Source organism: Callorhinchus milii, unplaced genomic scaffold (genome assembly GCF_018977255.1).
Source record: "Callorhinchus milii isolate IMCB2004 unplaced genomic scaffold, IMCB_Cmil_1.0 Scaffold8, whole genome shotgun sequence".
Taxonomy (NCBI): Eukaryota; Metazoa; Chordata; class Chondrichthyes; order Chimaeriformes; family Callorhinchidae; genus Callorhinchus; species Callorhinchus milii.
In genome coordinates, this window is record NW_024704749.1 from 17488218 (window position 1) to 17507215 (window position 18998).

The 18998-nt window shown below is 45.5% G+C and overlaps 1 protein-coding gene across 1 annotated transcript; it reads left to right on the forward strand.

Annotated features, from left to right (window-relative positions):
- The first annotated feature begins 1227 nt into the window (after nt 1-1227).
- fam78ab (family with sequence similarity 78 member Ab) lies at nt 1228-16030 on the forward strand. The gene is made up of 2 exons (XM_007900254.2): nt 1228-1685; nt 13317-16030. Exons 1-2 carry the CDS (start codon nt 1327-1329, stop codon nt 13840-13842), a joined length of 885 nt encoding a protein of 294 aa, XP_007898445.1. The 5' UTR covers nt 1228-1326; the 3' UTR covers nt 13843-16030.
- Nucleotides 16031-18998: the final 2968 nt, after the last annotated feature.

Sequence of the window (18998 nt, forward strand, 5' to 3'; positions counted from 1 at the left end):
GGGGATGGGGAGGGGGAGGGGAGGGGGAGGGGGTGGGGATGTGTGGAGTGGGGGAAGACTTTTACTTTCCTTTTCTGAATTTCATCTGATATCACTGACTTAAAAGAGGATCGAGTCCTCTCTGCCTTTCAGACCAGGAAATTAAAAGGGGGAACTTTTTAAAGACTTTTTTAAAAAAAAATATATATATACAGTGTATATATGTGTACAAAATTATATTTGTAATACACACACATATATATATATATAGTGTGTGTGTGTGTGTGTGTGTATATATATTGTGTGTGGATAAAATTCTCAAAGAGGATTTTATTTATTTATGGGGTGAGTTGTTTGTTTCTCTCCTCTCCCCCCAAAATAATAATAATAATAATAATAATGATGATGATGATGATGAATTAATCTGCACTCTCTGGGGTGTTTTTTTTTCTCTCTCTTGAATGAAAGAAAGGGAAGGAAGCAAGAAAGTGGATCGTGGGCAGGACTGGGGGACTGGGGGTGGGGGGGGGGAGGTTGGGCTGAATAGCGAAAGCAGTCGCAAACTGGAGTGCCAGACCAGCGAAAAGGCGTTGGGGCTCTGGAGATGCTGCAACGACGAGACTGAAATAGCGAAAGGAGAGGAGAGAGAGAGAGAGAGAAAAAACATATATATATAATATATATATATAGATCTATAACCCAAGAGGGAGTCCCTTTATAACGTGTTGGAAATGCTGCAGAAATGGCTCGGATTGCACTCTCCAGAAACGAACAGGAGTCTGTATTTTTAATGCAAGGATTGATGCTGATGCTCTGATGCTCCCTTTCTGCCAGTGAACGTGGTGCTGTTTTATTCTTTCCTATTTATTTTTTTTGGTGGGGTGGGGGGGGGAAAGAGAGAGAGAGAGAGAGAGAGAGAGCAAGGGGTGGGGGGGGAAAGAGGGAGAGAGAGTGATAGAGAGAGAGATTGGGGAGCTGGATCATTTGGGGTTTTTTTTTAAGTTGTTTTGAGTTCATTTTTTTTTGGGGGTGGGGAGGGGGGGGGGTTCAGGAAACACCCCCCTCACCCCATCCCACCATCAACCCAACCCCCCACCCCCCCCCCCCACCACCCCCCAAACCCACCCCAAAAGGAGCTGAGGAACAGGACAGGGACAGGAGTTGGAATTGCAATTGGAGTTTGTAAAGGGGGGGGGGGGGGTTGGTTGGTTGGTGTGTGGGGTAGGGTTAGGGTTTAGGGGTAGAGGGGGAGAAGGGGGGTGGGGGGTAGTCAACCCTTCTTTGGAGGCTATTCTAGCCTCCCTCTCATCCCCTCATCCCCCCCCACCCAAACACACACACACTTCAATGCTTCCTCTGCTGAGCTGCTGTGTGCTGCTGTGTCTCTGGCCCCTCTCTGCCTCCCTCCAGCATCAGCACCAGCACCAGTCGGGTTGCGGAGAGATGGGTTGCATCAACAGCATCACCTGCAAGCCGCAGATCTGCCGAGAGACCATCTCGGTGTACGAAGTGTCCGCCAGCATCGACGCTCACCCCACGTCCATCGACGAGTCCTCCGAGATCGTGCTGCGCTACAGGACGCCTTATTTCCGAGCCTCAGCCCGGGTCTGCATGCCCCCTGTGCCCAGGCACCACACCTGGGTGGTGGGTTGGATCCAGGCTTGCCAGCACATGGAGTTTTACAATCAATACGGAGACGCAGGCATGTGAGTAACGAGTGTGTGTGGGGGGGTGGGTGTGTGTGTGTGTGTGGGGTGATGGTGGAGGGGGCGGTGGGTAGTGGTGGGATTTGGTGGCGGGGGGCGCGGTGGGAGAGGACAGAGTGTGTGGTGTTGTGTGTCAGAGACAGTTAACAATAATAATCTTAATAATCTTTGCATTTGATACAGCGCCTTATCTCTGTAGCTCCGACACGCTAAGTAACCCCCCTCACCCACCCTTTCCCACCCACCCCCCCACCACCCCTGCCGCCCCCGGGTGAAGGGCGCTATATTAATTCCAGCTGTCGCACACACGGTCTTGTTCTTACCGCCTCTTCGAGAGGTCTCCAAGCGCTTCACGGGATATAATGTAAAGCGAATCGACTGTGCCGTGTATATTGTGGGCAGAAACTGGGGCAGCCAATTGTGAGAATGAATGGGGCTGCCCAGGTCTGACAGGGAGCGCGTGTGACAGTCGGGTAAATGTGACCCTCTTTTCCCCCCACCTCCCCGATCTACATCATTCTCCTGGAGTAAATTAAACCCGCTTTTGACCCGGGTCAGCCGGGTTCACTGAATTGCGGCCGGCGCTTAAGTGGAGCTAAAAGAGCGGGTAACTGCAGAATGTCTGCATGGATACAGAGTTCTAAAGGGCTTTTATTGATTGAGACGCCGCCTCTGAGTCACAAGAGCAGGAACTCCTTCTGACTCTGCAGCACTATGGTTTCTGATCCTGCGTGTGTTTCAGTGATGGTTTTGTGCCACGTTGAGCGAGCGAGCGAGTGAGAGACTTGGGTTGCCAATTGAGTGTTGACCTTTGACAACAGTGATCGATCAGGAGGGGTGTCTTAACACTAAGCCTTTCTCCCACAAAATACACAGTCAATCCACTATGTCCTGTGAAGCGCTTTGAGACATCTCGACAATCTGATAAGGCGCTATATCAAATGCAGCAATTATTATTATTATTATTACTCCTAGGCTGCAACAGTGAATATACCTCAATGAAATGAGGCTAACTGAACACACACAGGAGAGTCTCCAACTTGCATCTCACCACCTTATAGACGACGCGTTGCTCTGAATAATTTACCAGCCGCACTGGGCTATTTAGCGGTATAATTAATGACACTATTCGGTTACAATGGATCCCAAAGCCACTCATATTAATGACTAGTGTTCTGTACAGTAATAAAAGGCTTGGTAAGCAGTTGGTACGATTAGTGTAAGGCTGCCGCCACTGGAAGCGTTGCTATGTTGTATTTAACAAAAGTCACAGCTTTCGGTCGGCCCGGGGTTTGACACATGCAGAAATCCATCGCCACCCTTAAGAGTATCCCAACCAAACTGAGCCTTCCGTGGGGATTCCGCAGGTAGACTGTCAAAACTAAATTGTTGTCAGTTGTAAATAAATTGTAATGAGAGGTAAAAGTCACGGTATCTATCTGCAGGTTGTGTGTTCCCCACCAAGTGTTGACTTTCACGGTACATTTGTTAGTTATAGGACACAGCTTTTTATAACTGCTGTGTTAGCTTGGTAAGATCCAGTGCAGTGCTGCGAAACAGTCTGGATTAACCGCTGACAACTCGACTCTGCCTTAACTTGTCTCTACCCCTGATAAGTCACCATCCGTCACCCGGATAACCCGTCCCTGAGCTTTTTCCCCGGGAGTGACGAGTTATCAGAAGTTTACTGTATTAAGTACAGCCCTAACCGGTCTCTATGGAAGCACATTCCTGTTAGTGTTCCCATTTAGCCCCGCTTGCTTCAGTATAGTATTAAATGCGTATTAAATATCTGTTGTACAGTGTCCCTCACACATACCAGGGATGAACTGTGTGGTTGATAAAATTAACTCAACTCTGCTGTGACCGAGCATATTTCAGCGGGTTTATTAACAGGCCTGATTAACTCTGAAACCACTTTGATCGGATAGCGTTTCGCAAGCACCAACCATCATCAGGCTGGCTTTGCTGCCCCTATCTTATGACACAGGGCTGCAGTACCACTGGATGACATATATAAAGAAGTGTTTAGTTACAGACATCTCTCGGTCGAGTGCCATCTGACTGTGAAAGCTACAAGACTGGAACCGAGTTAACAGAGAAAATGAGCTCCACTGTGTGATGTGCTTTCAAGGCTACCGTCTTTCAGCCCTGAAAAGCTCCCCCCGCTAAAGCGATTTAGATGCACTAAAAATCTAACGAACCACAGCACCAAAAGCGAACAGTTCAAAGCGGGGCGTTTGAGGTTTTTCGACTTCACTTAGCGAATTCAACAGCACTCTTTGCAGAAACAGCCGTGGAAAGAGGTGGTGGGGGGGGGGGGGGGGAGGAATTGATAGTTTAATATACTCTGCACTATTTGGCTCTCGTCCTGAAATGAATCCCCTGAGGTTCTGCGGTTGAATTATTGGAATAAAATGATTGGCATTAAACTGCCTGGGATCATCCCAGTGTCAGCGCTCTCTGTAAAGTTTGCACGGAAGGAAAAGGCAGTGAATAAACAGTGGTAAATGTCACCTTTAAACAATTGTGACTCGTAAGCTCTTTAATGCCTCTCTCGCTCGCGCTCTCTCTCTCGCATGATCTGAAAACTCTTGGCTCATTTTGATGTCAGTAACCTGGAGGTTGTATTGAGGTGGGTGTCGGGTGGGGAGTTTGGGTAAGACTTGAGAGTAAATAACAGGAAGTGTGTTTTATTAACAGCATCCTACCTCTCAATGTTACACCCTGTATTAGAAACAGCAGCAGCGTGTAATTTAAGCACATTCTGGGCTCTGGCTAACATTATACCTCTGTTTTGAGCTGCTAATTCTAAGCACTCTGTATTCAGCTCAGGCTACCAGGCTCTCTATTTTATTAATACAGGACAAGCAGCGGGAAAGCTTGCCAGACAGTGCTATCAATGGTTAGCTTTGCAGTTTTAGCTGGTTAGACTCTAGTAGTTACTCCAACGCACACTCTGGGGTCCCCAAGGCTTGGCTCTTGCCAACCTGCGCCCAATACTTTACGGAATTAGGTAAGCAGGATACGCCCCTCCTGGAAGAGAGAGAGAGAGCGCATTCCACTCCATCAATCTATCTCTGTGATTTCCATGCGTATACAAGGAATTCTCAGTTTGGTTTGGATACTCTGAAGCACGGTGATGGGGTTTCCACACGTGTCAGACACTTGGCTGAACCCCCCCCCACCCCCCCACAACAAAAAAAAATTCTGCCCGGCTGTTAGAATCTTGTATAAAATAAATTTGGGCAGATTTTACCCAATTGGCAAAGTCACCCGTAAATGACAACGAAGGCTGGAGAGAGGACATAGAAACAGCAGGAGGCCATTCAGCCCGTCCAGCCTGTTCCACCATTCTGTAAGATCATGGCTGATCTGCACCTCAAGCCCTTGCCCCGTATCCCTTGTTACCTTGACCTAAAAAATATCTATCCACCGCAGTCTTGTGATGTGATAACAGGAGAGAAAGTGTGACATTCCTCTGGAACTCCACTGTCTAAATTTAGAAGAACTTCAGAAAACCTCTCCAGAGAGGCGAACACTGACTTTACTGACATTGCGATCGATTCAATCGAAATGCTTAAAAAAAATACAAGTGCCAACCATCACAACAACTTGCATTTATATAGCGTCCCTCGTGCAGGGTAGAGTCTCGGAGCGTTTTACAGTGGCTGAGGTGGGAATTTTGGCAGACAGCGCTCTCAATGGCAAGCTACGCGATTTTAACTGATTAAATTCCAGCAGGCCACAAATCTTTGCTCTTGCCAACCCGCTCCTAATCATTTCCAGAGTTAGGTAGGCAGAGTGCGTCCCTGCAGAGAGAGAGAGAGAGAGAGAGAGAGAGCGCACAGTGGAGTCCTGTAGCTCAGTGGTTAGAGCACTCGCTTTGCCAGCGAGAGACCTGAGTTCAATTCCAGGCAGAGGGCGAAACCTTGGGCAAGTTTCCTTACTCCACACAGAGCCTAATAATAATCCCTCCAAAACAAAAAACAATAATAAATTGGTCATTTTCAATCTACGACTGTTTGTGGGACATTGCTGTGCGCAATTGGCTGCCGCGTTCGCCCACAAAAATACAGTCAATTCACTTTACAGTGTGTTCTGTGAAGCGCTTTGGGACGTCCTCCCGACGTGAAAAGCGCTATATCAAATGCAAAGATTATTATTATTCCAGACACACGGAAATTTCCACATGTAGGTGGCACACCTGGAACTCTGTCTGGTGTGGATACTCTTAAGCATGGTAATGGGTCTTAAGCATGTGTCAGACACCTCTATGTTTCGTAGAGAACTGGATAAATAACGGGAAAGGAAACATTTAAGAATACTGGGAAAGAGCAGAGATTGGGGATTCGAGTAGCTCCGGTCAAGAATCTTACACCGACACAGCTAAAATGACCTGAATAGCCTCCGTCTGTGCTGTATTTTCCATCATTCTATGTCTCTATTCTCTCGAGGGGTATGGTAATTCTGAGCAGTAATATATTAAGTACGGAACATCAGTGTTTCTGTGCCCTTGCCCTAAAAGCCCGTAGAATCCCAACATATGCTCCTTATTGAGCAGCCTACAATTGAACTGCTCCGTTGTGTCCTCTGAAATTAGCGAAAAATGGAAACAACTGGAACTTTTCCCCTTTTATCTCAAATGTTTCAACCTACCATAAAGACATCTTACAGCAAATGCTCACTCTATTCCAGTCAAGTTTGCTCTCACACACTGCTGTGCGCAATTGGCTGCCGCGTTTTGCCCACAAGTATACATTCAATTCACTTTACCGTCTCTTCCGTGAAGCGCTTTGAGACTTCTAGAAGACGTGAAAAAGCGCTATATCAAATGCAAGGATTATTAATATTACTATATTTGGGAGGAAAAAGGTATGACTTGCGATGTTTGATATGGTTGGAAACTGCCAACTTTCCTCTACTGTGAAATCACAGAAATAGAGACATTTATAAGTGTGAAACCTTGTGAAGTGTGTGAAATGTCCATAGACTATCGCTGTAGGTTGGCCCACACTTTGCAATTGAATCAGCCCAAACTGTATTGCTTACCAATACGAAGCCCTGGCAATCATCCCATCTGCTCCTTCTGGCTTTCAGGCTTTTAAGCAGGAAGGACTCTGGGATTCTAACTCGCATCAAGGGCGCTATATAAATGTAAGTTGTTGTTGTTGTTGTGTCAGAAAAGGTACCGCAGGGATAACTGACTTGTGTTCACAGCGATGTCACTTTTTTGCTCCTTTAATATCGTTCGTCCTATCATTGTAAAGCAGAATTCAACAAGCGTTGGATTGTGCTCCCACTAATAGGGAAGGTGAGCTGGGTTTAGACTGTGAGACAGGTTAGTGGTCTCTCTACTGTGTTGTTGCAATAGTAATTCTGTTCAGGTTAGGATCCCACCTGACTCCTCAGCACTGAAGTAATGTTCACAGAATGATCAGTATGTCAGTGCCTTACAGCACAATTACCGCCAGTAAGCCTTCACAAGAAGACTTAATCTGGAGTCCATGTATTACACAGTCAGGGAGTTGTAGTCTGTGCAGTTGTCTCTCTACTTGTGGGAAATAGTGGAAACTACAGTATTTACATCCTCGTGCTTGATGGTTGTTTAGGTTTGGCGATCAACTCCATTTCCCTGGGTTTAGTTATTAGGGCAGGGCGAAACCTTAGGCAAGTTTCCTTCCTCCACCTGCCTGTTTACCGAGCAGTAAGTGGGAACCCGGTTGATAGTCGATTGGCAGATCGCTTTCCAGGAGGAAATAATCCCTCCAAAAAAAAACAACAATAATAATAATAATAATCTGGTAATTTGGTCACTCAATCCATGACTGTTTGTGGGGCACTGCTGTGAGCAGTTGACTGCGGCATTTCGGCCACAAAATATACGGTCAGTCCACTTTACAGTATATTTTGTGACACCCTTTGAGACGTCTCAATGACATGATAAGGCACTATATCAAACGCAAGCATTATTGTTAATATTAAAATTCTAGGAGGACTTCACAAAATTTGTGGCGTTCCAGACAGCGATAGAAACAACAGCTCAGCAAACTTGCTCTATGCGGAACAGGAGGTGCAAAGATATCAGCTAACCACTCGCAGACTAAATTAGTCTACAGTCATCTCAATGCGCCTTCGGAAGGATGATGCAATCCTTTTGAAGAAAACTTCGACTATAAAATATTGTTGTAGACAAGGGATCAAAATTCCAACTGCACGCTCACAAATCTTTTTTCCGGCTCCCTGCCTTCCCTCAGTTCCCACCACCCCCGGACCCCGTCTCCATCCCAGGGAAAACCATCCCTTTCTGACTTTTATGCCCCAGGTTGATTTGGTTGTCTATTTATAACTGTTAGGCTGTATGTTTACATACGTGTGAGGTGTGTGTAAGAGTGAGTGAGTGAGTGTGTGTGTGTGAGAGTGTGTGTGTGAGTGAGAGAGAGAACGAATGTCTGCATAAAGATATAAATTGTATGAATGTAGAAATATTTACGCAAGTGTGCTTTGGAATGGAATGTGGGTCCACCACTCCTAAGGAACGACATACAAGTGTTGAAACATTTTGTGCCACAAACCAGCCAAATTCCCCGTTTCCTCTACAAATGCCTTCACTCATTCAGTGTCTAGGTTAATCATTGTTGCAGGAACTGCATTAAATGCAAAAGAGAAGTAACTATTGCCCAGCAGATTTCATTTGATTGCAGAGCTCTCCGCTTCAAAATGATCAACATGAGTCATCCCTAACCCTAATTATTATCCCCAGAAAGTGATCCGTCAATTGACTAACGACCGGGTTCCTACTCACTGTTAGGTAAACAGAGGCGTGTGGAGTAAGGAAACTTGCCCAACGTTTCGCCCTGCCGGGAATCGAATCCATGTCCTCTCGCTTGCGAGGCGAGCGCTCTAATCACTGAGCTACAGGACTCCATTTGGGGCATCTAGATTAAATGCAGGCAGAGAGAAGTTTCAGGCTGTAATTCAATCGAATATCTGCCATTCAGCGAAACCTGAAAACACCCAATCTTTGCAGCTTCTGTAAGAACCACGGTTAAAACTCGCGGCAACTTTATGGCCTAAAAATGGTCAGAATGGTGAAGGGCTTGTGTCACCATGTCCTCGAGTGTAAGTACCTTAAAATATCAGGTCACCGTTTCCACCAGTTGCTCATTGGCTAAAGTCACTGCCCCAGTGAGAAACTCATAGACTCGGAAAGTGCCATGTTTTGATGTTCAATTGATGATAATAATAATTATGTGATTGTTGTGCTATTATCTCAATGTAACTGGAGTGGAATCGGAATGAATTGAGAGCCTCTTAACCAGGGGAGGCGAAAGCTTAGCCAGTTCTGACTCACGTCCACCGATTCCTGCTCGAAAGTGTGTGTAAGCCCTGGCTGAGGAAAGGCTGGGGTGTGACGTGCCAATTGTTGAACAGTCTTGCTGTCCACGCTCACACACGTGAATAGCCACTTGGGGTGAGGTGTCGTGGTTCGTAAATGATCCACATCTGCCAACTGGCATCTGTCTGTACCCAGCGCAGGCCAGTGTGCTAAGGAGAGGAAGTGAGGAAGTGAGAAAGCAAGAAGGGGAAAAAAAAACGAAGAGACCTTTTGTGGCCAAGTTGCAAAGCTCAGACTTTTGAAATATTACCTAACAAAGCTGAAACGTTTAGATTGTATGTTGAAAGCACACCGTACAGCTTTGTGTAGTCCCCGCAGGTACAAGACCAGACATTACGAAGTAAGAATATCTCCCCGTGAATTAATTGTAAAGGCGGTATCCTTCGTGGCAAAGTGCTTGATAATACACCAAGGAACTGATACAAATCAGATCAAATATGTGATCACATCACTTGGGTACCATGTCGTCTGTGACCAAATGCTATCCAACTCCTTCCCTCAAACACCATCCAATTTTTTGGGGCCCTCTTTTAAACGAAGGGAGGATTCATAGGGATGCCCGGCTGGGGACTATTGCCAACACGGGCCACTAACAGCGCTGCCAATACATAGAGGATTAAACAAAGTAAATCTCATACAGCAATACTCTCAGCTTTGGTGCAAAACAAAACCTGAGAAAGCAGCTGCTCAGTTCATCCCCTTTAAAGAAGCAATTCCATGACATAGCGATTAGGAGAAGCAGCTTCACTTCACGTAGCTCTGGGGATCGAGTGACCTGACCACTCAGCTGTCCACATCAGCTGCTTTGTCAAGGGGAAACACCATGGACAGAATGACTGTGATTTCCGCGGGTGGGAATATCCCCGGTTAGTTCTCCACCTGAGTTCTTAATCTGATGGAGCAAAGTCCAATCCAGAAAGCACTGAGATCATCTCCGAGCCGCTCTCTCTGAGTCTATTTACCCATTGATTAAAAATGTGCTCCTGAGCTTCCCACATGCTCCCTGGGATCCTCATGCTTGTCTTCAAATCCCTTCACTCTCTGGCACCTCCCTATCTCTCCGATCTCCTCACTCCCCAATCCACCACCTGGCGCCTCCGTTCGACTGGCACCGGCCTCCTGCCCGTCCCTTGCACCCTCCGCCCCGCCATCGGAGGTCGGGCTTTCAGCCACTACGCCCCAACACTCTGGTATACTCTCCCTCAATCCCTGCGCCTTACCCTCTCTTTCCCCTTTTTCAAGTCCCTCCTGAAGACTTTCCTCTTCGACCATCAAAACCTTTCCTCTTATGGCCATCAAAACCCCCTTCCCCCGGCTCAGAGTCAGACTCCACCACTGTTAAGCGCTCTGAGGCGCTACCCTGTGAGAAGAGCACTATGTAAGTGCAAGTTGTTGTTGCTGGGACACCCTTTCAATGCCTTTCCTTTGCTGATCCTGTCGAGATCAGAGACTTATAACTGGTCACTCGATCCACGACTGTTTGTGGGAACATTCTGTGCGCAAATGGCTGCTGCGTTTCGCCCTCAATATACAGTCAATTTACTTTACAGTATATTCTGTGAAGCTCTTTGAGACGTCTGAACGACGTGATAAGGAGCTGAATCAGATGCAAGGATTATTATTCTTATTCTTGTAAATCCTGGTAATTAAATGCTACAGAGCTCACTATTCACCCTGGTTTAGAAATGATCATTTGGTTGTAAATGTGTGGTTTTGTAAGACGCTGGATATTAATTAAGGCAGGTTTGTCCAAGAGCGTGTCTGACTGAAAGGAAGAGGAAGCAAGAGTACAGCAATTGCTGTCAAAAGAGGAAGGTTGTCAAAGATCAGGCAGGAAGGAAGCATAAAGCAAACGAGATTAAAAAACAAGATTTTAAGAAGAGGTAACGAAAGAAGAAAAAAACCACAACTCTGTAAAAAAAAAACTTAAGAGAGATAAAAGGTGACACTTGTTCCCATTCGGGCAATGCACTTACATTCTCCTTTTCATGTCTGGAAAGTGCTCTGAGGCTTTCAACCTTGGGTGAAAAGCCCTCGTTGCATTGCACTTCATTATGATTAATAAAGAAGAATTTCTGTCGCTCAATCCGGGAGAGTTTGCGGGACGCTACTGTGCGCAATTGGCTGCCGCATTTTGCCCATAAAATATACAGTCAATTCGCTTTACGGTATCTTCTGCGAAGCGCTTTGAGACGTCTCAACGATGTGATAAGGCGCTACATCAGAAGTAATCATTTCATTACCACCCACTCTCCACCACCCCCACCTGTCTCACGCTCTGTTTTCAAGCCTTGAGTGAAGTCTACATTCGGCCCCATCCATAAAAGAGGTTTTTTTGGGGGTGGGGTTTCGAGCGGAGGAATTTCACCAGAAACAGAGCTGCGGACTCGTGATTATGGAGAGAAGTCTAGAAATTAGGAGGCCAGAGACACAGCAATAACAAGGTGCAGATAAGCATCGGGTTTAGAATGTGTGCACTGCATTGCAGCAGGATTTCTTCCTCTAACTTGACCAGCCTGGGTTCTGCAGTAATGCCAGGTTCTGTTGCAGGCTTTCCACAGCGACCTCGATTAGGTGATAGATTATCATACCGCATTAGTTTATAAATAGCACATTCAACTTTGCTAAAATACATCTGAGGTCGGTGACTGCAGTGATTGCAGATGACCAGGAGAGCATCGAAACATCAATATTAATCGCGGCCTCTTCAGTTAACAGATATATCGTACGTTGAGATTTCATTGAAAATATGAGAGAGACGCAGCACCACTGGGACACAGAATCACTTTTCCCTTTGGCCTCGGTGGATGGCAGTCAGCAGAATTTGCCGTTGCAGGCCTGAAATTCACCCACAAACTACAGGGTCAATCCACTTGACAGTAAATTCTGTGAAGCGCTTTGAGGCGTCTCGAAGACGTGATAAGGCGCTATATCAAATGCAAGGATTACTATTATTATTATAAACGATGCATGGACTACAATCCAAGGCAAACCCTCAGAGAGCAAATCACTGTGACCAATGAGAGGATCAAGGTGGATTTGGTTACAAAATATAAATGATGCTTAATCTCTCTTCAATGCTCAGTTTTATCCACTGAGTTATGCTGCTTACATTTGAATTGAGCGTAACTAATGGCTGAGCCTGTAGATAACACAATAAACTGAATACTGTAATACTGCAGGGATTTAACGCTTCGCCTACTGCAGTATTATGTCAGTGTGTTTAAAGACCTTGCAGACACAAAGCTATTTTTGTTCAGATATTCCTAGTATCAATGTCTTATTCTCAATTTGCTTGTTGCTTTTCCTTCAATTTACCCACCACCCCTTCCTATATGGTTCAAATGCCTGTCGTCAACACCATCAAGGTTCACATGTGAGAAATGGCCATTTGGAAAGTAATATCCTCAGTCACGCATCGAAGAAAAAATGGACTGAAATGTCTTTATCCTTCTACAGACTATTTTTAAAAGCAACTCAATCCACGACTGTTTGTGGAATACATCTGCGAGCAATTGGCTGCCACATTTCGCCCACAGAATACACAGTTAATTCACTTTACAGTATATGCTGTGAAGCGCTTTGAGACGTCTCGGAGGTGTGATAAGCATTTTGGGTCGCTACACTCCACATGCAGGGCGCGATATAAATGCAAGTTGTTGTTGTAGATCAAATGCTAGGATTATTATGAGTGCAGTCTCGATGTCCTGTGGCGGAGACTGACTACTTTCGTTTTAAAAATAGAAGGTCGTTGCTATTTAGATTTTACCACGAATAGCCACTGAGGCCACGTTTGTAACAGCTTTTAAAAGGCAACTGCATAAATCCTTGAAGAAATGTAATAATAAAGGAAATGGTGGGAGGGGGAGTGGTGGGCGGGGCGGTGGAGGGGGAAAGAGCAGGCAACGGAAGGCAATTTGCCCCAGTGTCCTGGCCAACAACCGTCCTTATAAAATTGGTCATTCACTTCATGGCTGTTTGTGGGACATTGCTGCGTGCAAATTGGCTGCTGCATTTGTCTGGAAGTATTACCAACAACAACAACTTGCATTTATATAACGCCCTTCACGCTGGGTAGCCTCTCGGAACGCTAGCCAGGGTAGCTCTATCATGCATTAAACTTAAAGCCGTCAGAGGTGCACTTAAAAGAATGTTTCATCGGCAGCAGTGAAGATGCTGAGGCTGTAGATTTTTTTGTAACCTGAAATTTTTTTCTTTACGTTAAAAACAAGGTCCAGCTGGGAGCTGCCAGATCTCAGAGATGAAAAGATTCAGGCAATAAGCGACTCGGATGGAGTGAACTATCCCTGGTACGGCAATACCACAGAAACGCACACCATTGTGGGTCCCACCAAAAGGGAAGTCCGATTCATCGTCAGCATGAACGATAACTTCTACCCGAGCGTTACCTGGGCCATCCCCGTCAGCAAGTCCAACGTAGCCCAGCTGAGCAGTATTAGGAGAGACCAAAGCTTCACCACCTGGCTGGTGGCGTCCAACGAAGTCACCAGCGAGGTCATCGTCTTGCAAACGGTCAAGTGGAGGATGAAGCTTCACATCGCGGTCGATCCTAAGAAGCCTCTGGGACAGCGTGCCAAGCTGATGGAGCCGCTCGAACAAGAGCGGCCTCAGATCCTGAACAAGAACGAACTCATCCCATCTAATGCCCTGATGAAACCCAACGCAAACGATGCTCAGGTATTGATGTGGCGGCCAAAGAATGGGGACCCTGTCGTGGTCATACCATCAAAACATTGATGACTGTGGATCACTTGCAATTTGCTGGATTCTGGCAAGACTTAAATGCAGACAAGGTGCCCAAATAAATATGAATGCACTAAATCATGCAAGAAATACAACCGCTCTACCTTAGAAAGGAATGGGAGAATCACTGTGCTCGAACCCGATTGTTTGCCGAGCAAAGGCCGTTGCACTGTGTGTTCATGGGATCATTTCATGACCTAGGCATTTGGGTTGACTTCCAGTCATCTTTCGAAGCATTGCACAACCCTGAAGAAACATTATTAAATGTTGGTTAAAACTGGAATGCACTTGCACAAGAACAATTTGCAGTTTTGTTTTTGTAAAGGAATCTCCGAGCCATGCTGCCTTAAGTTAGTTGAAAGCATCTCATTGCCTTATGAGGTTCAAATGTACTTCACAATGAATACAAAACTGAATGCCGTCTCATTACAAACTGCAATAGTAAAGTAGCCCCACTGATTTCTGTGGAAGCCATTGAATTCACACCCAAATCTGCCGAACAGCTATGGTATAAGGATCGCAGGCTCAGTACTCAGAAGCAGGGGTTCCTTACGTTATGTTTTAATGTAGGGGTTCCTAAACCATTTAAATGTAAATGGGAATACAACTTGCAACTGTGACTCATCGCAAGTACGATTTGCAAAGATAAAAAAATATAAAGTCCGTCGTAAATAGAGGTTCAAATAATTGAGTCGAGTCTCTCCTCTGATGAAGATCCCAGGTTCGGATTTCATGAGGATCACTTAATTGTTTGAAGCCCAAATATAAGCCGTTATGGATGTTTACCCCTACTTTCTTAGTCATTAATAGCTGTGTAACTTTAATGTCCATGATGTCCACTGAGTTCCTCACTGGTAAGTAACATGGATCAGCGAGGTTTAAAGCTCTTCAAGGTCTATTGAGATTCTTTTAGAAGCTTAAATTCTCCGCGATGGAGGCTGGAAAGCTAAAGAAATAATCAAGGGTTGCTACCAGGGGTTCCAGAGGAATGCACATTTTCTCTCTCTTGCCCCTTCCAGGCCAAGAAAGAAACCTACTGTTCAGGTTTTTTTTCAGCATTTAACTCCCCCACCCAGCCCCCTGCTCAGGCAAATGATGCAAAAATATCTCCAGTAACAAATGATGTGCCAGGAAAGATGCAGGGCAGGAGCCATTGAATTTTCCAGTCAATCTACCACATCGCTCATTTTCTCATTGCATCTTCCTGGCTACTCTTCTACGTTTTATGCATTGCCTAAGTTCCTTTGCTTCAGATGGAGGTTAAGTGAAATTGAACGATGAATGCAAGACTCCATGTTACCCACCTTCTAAGCAGCATCTTTTCAGAGCAGTGTTAGGGGTACTCAAGCCTCAAAACACCGTTATTTATTTAATTTACGTGGCTATGAAGTTTTTTATTTAAATGATTTCAAGCTTGAAGAGTATTTATATGGTTTTAAGTGCAAAAGTATTTTTTTGTTATACTGTAAATAAAATGCAGCATTAGAAACCATCGACGATACTTGAAATTGGAACAGATTTTGTTTGAATCTGAAACTGTGAAAGCTGCAAAATAAATGTAAAAAAAAAATTCTATGAAAAGGGCAAAAGCAAAAGTCTTGCAGCAATCTTGTTATTTATTGTTCATTGCATCCTACTGCTCAAACAATAAATAGGTAAGTAAGAGATCACCTTGCACTACCTCTCCCTTTTAGAAGATTTCAGCTAAACCAGAATTACATTTTTAAATTCTCCTTTTCAATAAAAAAAAGCTGTTCTCAATTTACAAACCCTCCAAATAATCTTGCCAACAAATCCCCTCTTTTCTTACTTCCAAGACAAAGTGGATCAAAGTTAGATTTCTGATCTCTCTCTTCCCCCTCCGCCTGCTGGATGGGTGCCAGTTGGGAGGACTCTTGCCTCTGAGTCAGAAGGTCTTAGGTTCAAGTCCCACGTGGAGACTTTGAACTCCCAGTCTAGACTGAAACTGAGGTCCCTTTTACCTGGTCTATTGGCTTTTAAAGACCCCATGACACTATTTGAAAAGAAAAGGGAATTTCTCCCGGGGTCCAACCCAACAATCCCACCGATAAAACTGCTCCTTTATTTCATGGCTGTTTGTGGAACTTTTCTGGATGCAAATCGTCTGTCGCATTCACCAACAAAATACGATGTCACTTGACAGAAACTTTGTGAAATGCTTCGAGGCATTCTTGACGTGATAGGTGCTATATCAAACGAAAGGATTATTATGATTAATGTTGTTGCGTTCCATCAATTGGAAAGACATCAACAGCAAAGACTTGGAAGAACAAATGGACTGACTGCCTTGCTGTGCACTGGTCAGTTCTTATAATATATATTTTGGTCTAACTGTAATCTCTGCAAACCATACGTCAACCATTGTGCAGCATTTCACCCTTAGCAGCAACATGGAAATCAAAACAGGAACAATATACACAGAGGAAGATGCAGTCTGACGGCCATTGGAAAGTTTTACTGATAGAACTGTGGGCGAGGGAAAGATCTGCCCAGTTCGTTCAGCCCTTCTTTCTCTGAGAATGTTATCTAGTGGAGTCCTGTAGCATACTGGTTAGGACACTCGCCTCGCAAGTGAGAGGACCCAAGTTTGATTCCCAGCAGGGCAAAACCTTAGGCAAGTTTCCTTACTCCACACGCCGCTATTTTTTCCTAGTAAGTAGGAACCCGATTGTCAGTGGATTGGTGGATCGCTTTCCGGGGGGGGGGGGGGGGGTGGAGGGGGGATAATCCTTCCAAAGAGATAATGATAATAATAATTTGGTCACTCAATCCACGAGTGTTTGTGGGACGCTGCTGTGTTTCACCCACAAAATATACAATCAATTCACTTTACAGTATATTCTGTGAAGCGCTTTGAGACGTTTCAAAGACGTGATGAGGTGCTACATCAAATGCAAGGATCATTATTATTCTTATTCTTACATTATTATATACTGTATTAAATGTTATTTCGCTCGGAATCCATCTTATCAACTGTGGGATCTTAACTTGTGCTAATTGAGTCTAGCTTTACAACCTGTTTTTATCTTCCTGTCTTGGCAAGTCAATGTCATGTCAAGGGCTCAATTGCCGAACACATGTCAGCGCCCTCCCCTTCCCCCGAGCCACTTGTACCCCACACTAAGGTTCTGCGTCCAACTGCGCCCATGGAATGGGTTTGCTCCTGACAGCAGGCTGCAGGCAGAGAGTCACCTGCCATCTATAATTAACCAACCGGCTTTGGAATGTGTGCGAGGAGTTTTGTTGAAACCGCATTTAATTTTAGCTTCTCCAGCCTCTCTATAAGAGCGATCGAGGCAATGGCTTCATGTTCATGGAATGCCAAACAGCTGAGGAAGAAAGCTCCTCACGCTCCCCGCTCATCTTTGGGTGCAACGGTATCAGAATCAAAGAAGCGTAGGCAAAGCGGGAGAGGCTGACGGAATTGAACCAAGTGGGAAGAGATCGCTAAATTGGTACAAAACCGGGAGCGAAATGGCATTTGTAAAAAATGGGTCTTCTCCCTCCCTCCCTGACACTGACACACACACACACACACACACTTAATGTGCTTAATGTGTAAATTGAACCTGAAACACACTAAGTGAGAAAGATGCCTGGACTCCAGTATGTGCTAAGTTACCCGTGGGGGGAGTGGGGGTATAACAACAACAACAATTTGCATTTATAAAGTGCCCCTCATGCAGGGTAGCATCCCAGAGCGCTTACAACAGATGTCTCCCTAGGCTAGGTAGGGAAACAGAACTATTTGCGAGCCTGGCTGGAATATCTGTACATATATAATACGTGTATGGTGTGCGGGTGAGGATAGAACTATACAGAGCGCTTCCCTCCACCACCAATTATCCTACCAAACACTGACTGTGCTTATCACAACAAGGGTAGCAATGGTACTGAGGACATCCATCAGCCTCTGTGGAATCGTAATCAGAACGTACAGGAGACGAAGCGAAAAAATTGAGAGAGAAAAACAAAAACTTTTAACAATACTCCATCACACATTTCCATTGCCCGTTCCAGATCGTTGAGGTCAAAACGCTGTCCTTTATACGAGTTCAGATCATTGCGGTCAGGCACAAGTTCACAGCACAGAGCTGGAAATGCTACGGACAAGGGATGTGGTGAGGGTGCTGTTCTCAGTTGAAGGTTAAGTTATGCCAGATTGTTGTAAGGCGCTATAGGGGAAGCCCTGGGGGTGCTTTCAATGTTACTAATCTTGTCCAGGGAGACCTCAATGAGGTCACTGGGTTTAAAACAAGAACAATTCAAGCCACCAGCAATGTCACGTCAACAAGCACACACACAATTCCACGTGCGGATGGAACGCAGCTCACTTCTCTCAGGCTGAATCAATTAACAAGGTGCATTTACTCAACAGCAGCTATGTTACCTCTGCCTTTAGTTGCGCACAGCGGAAGTCCATCGCTTCATTGGCAATGAAGAGGCCAGTTTGGGATTTTTAACGGGTACGGTAGTCATTCAAGTATGCGTCTGCCACAGGAACGAAATGTAAAGAAATTCTCTCAAGACCATGTACGGTGCACAACGCGCATGAATCCTAATGATGGACAGCTCTGGGAATCTGGTGCTAACACGTTCGCTCACTGGATTGAAATGTCACCCAATGTGCCCATCTTCCTTGGTGAGGGGTGGAATGTAAGCGAGGTCTCCTTGAAGCTGAACTGGCTACCAGGTGACATGTTTGGCCACAGAATGTCGGAATTCGAGCCGGCCCTCTTGAGGAGATCTCAGTAATCCAGTCTCCTGAACCAGGCGGGTCTGCAGTACTCCAGGGCACTGCTGATGGGCTGCTTCACAGGCAGGACCTGGAAGGAAAGACAGAACCTGGAAGCAGGGACTCTTCCCGCTCCACTCCTGTTAACCCTTGCAGGCCAAAGCCCTAACCGGTAGGATAGTCCTAGCTGAACGGGCAGCGGGAAAGCTTGCCAGGCAGCGCTTCCAATGGCAACCTATGAGTGTTAGCTGGTTAGCAGTTACCCCAACGGGATTCCCAAGCCTTGGCTCTTGCCAAACCGCACCTAATACTTTCCAGAATTAGGTAAGCAGGATGCGTGCGTCCAGCGATAGAGTGAGCATTCCATTCCAATATACATCTCTGGAATTTCAGG

Excerpts from the sequence above, each read along its gene's own strand:
- fam78ab (XM_007900254.2), top strand. The coding sequence starts at position 1,327 with ATGCTTCCTCTGCTGAGCTGCTGTGTGCTGCTGTGTCTCTGGCCCCTC. Across the intron at positions 1,686-13,316 it reads CAATACGGAGACGCAGGCAT|GTCCAGCTGGGAGCTGCCAG; the intron begins GTGAGTAACGAG and ends GTTAAAAACAAG.